This window comes from Nomascus leucogenys, chromosome 14 (genome assembly GCF_006542625.1).
Source record: "Nomascus leucogenys isolate Asia chromosome 14, Asia_NLE_v1, whole genome shotgun sequence".
NCBI classification, from domain to species: Eukaryota; Metazoa; Chordata; class Mammalia; order Primates; family Hylobatidae; genus Nomascus; species Nomascus leucogenys.
The window spans coordinates 11,701,065-11,705,356 of NC_044394.1; the positions used below are offsets into that span (position 1 = coordinate 11,701,065).

The 4,292-nt window shown below is 42.5% G+C and overlaps 1 protein-coding gene across 1 annotated transcript; it reads right to left on the minus strand.

The window, feature by feature from the left end:
• Positions 1-2,458: 2,458 nt before the first annotated feature.
• Positions 2,459-4,051, minus strand: LOC115838312 (28S ribosomal protein S23, mitochondrial-like). Its single transcript, XM_030827624.1, has 3 exons — positions 3,885-4,051; positions 3,628-3,754; positions 2,459-2,631 (listed from the first exon to the last, which is right to left on the minus strand). Exons 1-3 carry the CDS (start codon positions 3,980-3,982, stop codon positions 2,479-2,481), a joined length of 378 nt encoding a protein of 125 aa, XP_030683484.1. The 5' UTR covers positions 3,983-4,051; the 3' UTR covers positions 2,459-2,478.
• Positions 4,052-4,292: the final 241 nt, after the last annotated feature.

The window sequence follows — 4,292 nt, forward strand, 5'->3', positions numbered from 1 at the left end:
TTTCATACATTGCTATGAGAGTATAGTTAAGCACAATTTCTATGGATGAAGATATCAAAACTCAAAATGATCTACTCCCTGACCCGGCATCCCATTAACTCTAGCAGCCCATTTGCAACACAGTAAAACAAAGAACATTTTCTTCAATCGGGCACTGATTAAACCACATGGATCTCTGAGATGTATTAACTAGAAAAGCAAGGTACAGAACGGTCCATGCCCGAAATATTTCCGGAAGAGCACACAAGGAAATGGTGAGAGTGGTGGCCTCAGGGAAGGGAAAAAGGGTGGCTGGGGAACAGGGGTGGGAGACTAGCTTTTTACTGTTAAGTTTTGAACCATGTGCATGTATAATTTTTTTTAAGAATTATGCAACAAATAACTTCTTTAAAAGTCCTCGGCCCCAGTACAGTGGCTCAGGCCTGTAATCCCAGCACTTTGGGCAGCTGAGGCAGGAGGATCACTTGAGGCCAGGAGTTTGAGACCAGGCCAGCCTGGGCAACATAGCAAGACTCCATCTCTACAAAAAAAAAAAAAAAAAGTTAAAGAGCCAGGCGTGGTGGCACACGCCTGTAGTCCTAGCTATTTGGGAGGTGAGCCAGGATGGCTTCAGCCCAGGAGTTAAGACTGCAGCAGGGTATGCACCACTGCACCCAGCCTGGGTGACACAGTGAGACCCCCATCTCCTAAAATAAAATTAAAAAAAAAAAAAATTAAGGCCAGGCATGGTGGCTTACACCTGTAATCCCAGCATTTTGGGAGGTTGAGGCGGGTGGATCACTTGAGGCCAGCAGTTTGAGATCAGCCTGGGCAACATGGTAAAACCCCGTCTCTACTAAAAGTACAAAAATTAGCCGGGCGTCATGGCATACACCTGTAATCCCAGCTACTCAGGGGGCTGAGGCAGGAGAACTGCTCGAACCTGGGAGGCAGAGGTTGCAGTGGGCCAAGATGGCTCCATTGTACTCCAGCCTGGGAAACAGAGTGATACTTCATCGCAAAAAAAAAAAAAAAAAAAAATTTTTAAATCTACAGAGGAGGAAAACAAACAAAAATGGGACATCAATCCAGACATGAAGGAAAAAAACATTTTTTTAAGTCTTCATCATTGCGGCAAAAAAACCCCTGCCCTTAAAAACCCAGAAACCTAACGTTTAAAGAGATGAGTGACCCCTCAATTGTTCCTCTGAGAGCAGGCTGTGTCTTTCACCTGCTTTTTAAGTCCTCTTCCCAAGGTCTGGCCCGATGTTTGGTCTCAATGGTTGTGTAATGTCTTTGAATGGATGAAATAAACTTCCCTACCGAAAAGTAAAGCATTCTCCAAATGCAAGCAATTGTGAAACAGTGATAAAGGTCGAGGGGGAAGCAGCACAGCTGGGAGCTGCTTTTGCCTCATGTATTCATTCACCTGCATGAACCAAGCACCCACGTGCATGGATGTGTACCACGTACAGACTGTGAGAGTGGACCTGCCTCACAGTGTACCAGGAGAGATGAGACCATACACAAAGAACCACTGGGCAGAAAATCTACATGAGTTTCAAAACAGGAAATTTCTGAAGCAGCTTACTACTAACAGCTGAAAACCACTGGCTTGACCACATATACAAAGGCTGCAATCTCAGAGGGATATTTCATGTATTTAGTAAAACCTGGGGAAATGAGGAAGGCAGGGCAGTTGATAAGGACTTGTAGGCACACTTTGGCCCCAGGGAGGCAGGTGGATGCTGGTGGAGAGCATCACCTAAATTAATTGCCTCCTTTCTTGGCAATCCTGTTATCTACACCATATGAATCCAGTCTTTAGCTGGATATAACCATTCGTTCACTCGTTCATTCAACAGGTATTTACTGAACAGCCTAGTCTGTGCAGGCCTATGTTAACTGTCTCCAGCACACTCAATCCATGACATTAAAGTTACAGTTTTGGCCTTTGTGCATCAGCAATGACAGGTCCTCACTCTTGCCACAAAGCGCAAGTCAGCTTGGCCTCTCAAGTGGAGAGATAATCGTTCTATAGCAAGAAGTACAAAGATTCTCTGCAGACAAAACCAGCTAGCCAAGGTTCCACGCCATGTGTATGTGTGGAAGTCTGATGGATCAGAAGAAATATGTACCCGGGAATCAGATGTAGCCAGCCTACACACTAACAAACATCAAAGCAAGCCTAGTCAGATTGAGTCCCATTTGAACAATCTTTACAAAGGTTTCTCCATGTTATTTACAATTCAAAGTAAATTTACTTTATAAGCAGCTAGGGAATTCTTTATTTAGTAATGTCCTAACATAAAAGTTCACATAACTGCTTCTGTCAAACCAGGATACTGAGCTTTATGACAACCTAGAAATAACTAAGAGAAGGCAAACATAATACCTTACAGATCAAGAAACATTTACACAGTTCAACTGTTTAAAAATAGCTCAACATTCAGCCAGTGAGTAGAGTGTGAATGCCGGCATACACAGTATACAGGTCCTTCAGGGAGGTGAGAGACTTTTCAACTGGTCTGCACGTGCCTCCAAATGCTGGTCCTGTGGAACTTCTTTCTGAGTCTCGTTTTCTTCCAACGCAGTCTGTGGTCTGACACTCAAGTGTTCGGATTTCCGGGAAACGTGACTACCTTCGTGTTGCTTAAAAGACCAGATGTAAGTATCACATGGATGTTATCATTTTCACTCAATTAATTGGCTAAAGATATATAACTAGGCACATTCTGTCACTGAGTGAAAAATTTAGCACTAATATATCTCAGATCCAATCCTACTATAACGAACAGTAAACATGATTTTAAGAAGTCTATAGAACCACAATTTCAAAAGCCCTAATGATGACTCGCTTGTTTCAAGTAGCAGTCATTACCACAAAATTCTAGTATATTCAGTGTAACAGTATTTGACCTGGAGTTTAAGAACATAAGCCATGGTTAGGGAAAGAAAACCAAGTCTCTCTTTAACTTCCATCAGATTGGCAACTCTGGTCAACCCTCTGCATCTACAGGTTCCACATATGCAGATTCAACAAACCACGGATCAAAAATATTTTAACAATAAATAAATAAAACAAAAAATATAACTTTTTAAAAATAGAGTATAACTACTTATATAGCATTTACATTGTGTTATGTATTATAAGTGATTTAGAGATGATTAAAGTATATGGGAGGATATGTGTAGGTTATATGCAAAAACTACAGCACTTTATAAAAGGAATTTGAGCATCCGTTAATTTTGGTATCTGCAGGGGCCCTAGAACCAATCCCCTGTGCATACTGAGGGACAACTATAAACCCAGTAACAATTTTAACAATGAAATACTCACAGTCGGCTGGGCGCGGTGGCTCATGCCTGTAATCCCAGCACATAGGGAGGCCGAGGCGGGCGGATCACGAGGTCAGGAGATCGAGACCATCCTGGCTAACACAGTGAAACCCCATCTCTACTAAAAATACAAAAAATTAGCCGGGCAAGGTGGCGGGCGCCTGTAGTCCCAGCTACGCGGGAGGCTGAGGCAGGAGAATGGTGTGAACCCCGGGGGGCGGAGCCTGCAGTGAGCCGAGATCGCGCCACTGCACTCCAACCTGGGCGACACCGAGACTCCGTCTCGCAAAAAAAAAAAAAAATACTCACAGTCCTTGCTTCGCCTACTCGTCTTAAAATGACACCTTCTGCCAATAAAGCCTTCCCTGTTTCCACAAATAACTTCTCTTCATCTGTTTCTCCAAGTTTCTGTAGCTCAGTGTACTTCTCCACAAACCTGTAATTCCAAGCAGTCACATTTTAGGTCTGTTTGTAAGCATTGTTAAGACGCTGTTACACAGTATCAAATGGATAACGAAATCCTTAAAAAATAGTATGAATAGCCTAGGACTTATAAAATGGCTTACCGTTGACAGGCAGACTTGAAGTTTGGATTGAATAGATCAAAAGCTCTTTGACCAGACCCATACACTGAATAAAACTTCCTAGAAAATGCAAACAACATAATATAAATCTCCGATTATAGACTGTAGATGAGAATGGAATAAAAGAAAGGAAGAATAAGTGCTAGGCCCTGAGGAGTTAAGTACAGTACAACCCACATAGGCTAAGCCGAACAGTTTTGTTTTTTTAGATAAGTAATGCACACATGCACATGGTAAATACATCAAATAGCACAAAAGGGTGGCCAGTGAAAAGTAACACTCCCTCCCACTTCTGCACCCCAGCCCCCAGTTCCCTTCCCAGGAAGCAACACTAACAAATTTCTTGTATATCCATCCAGAAATATTCCACTAATATACTAGCATATATGC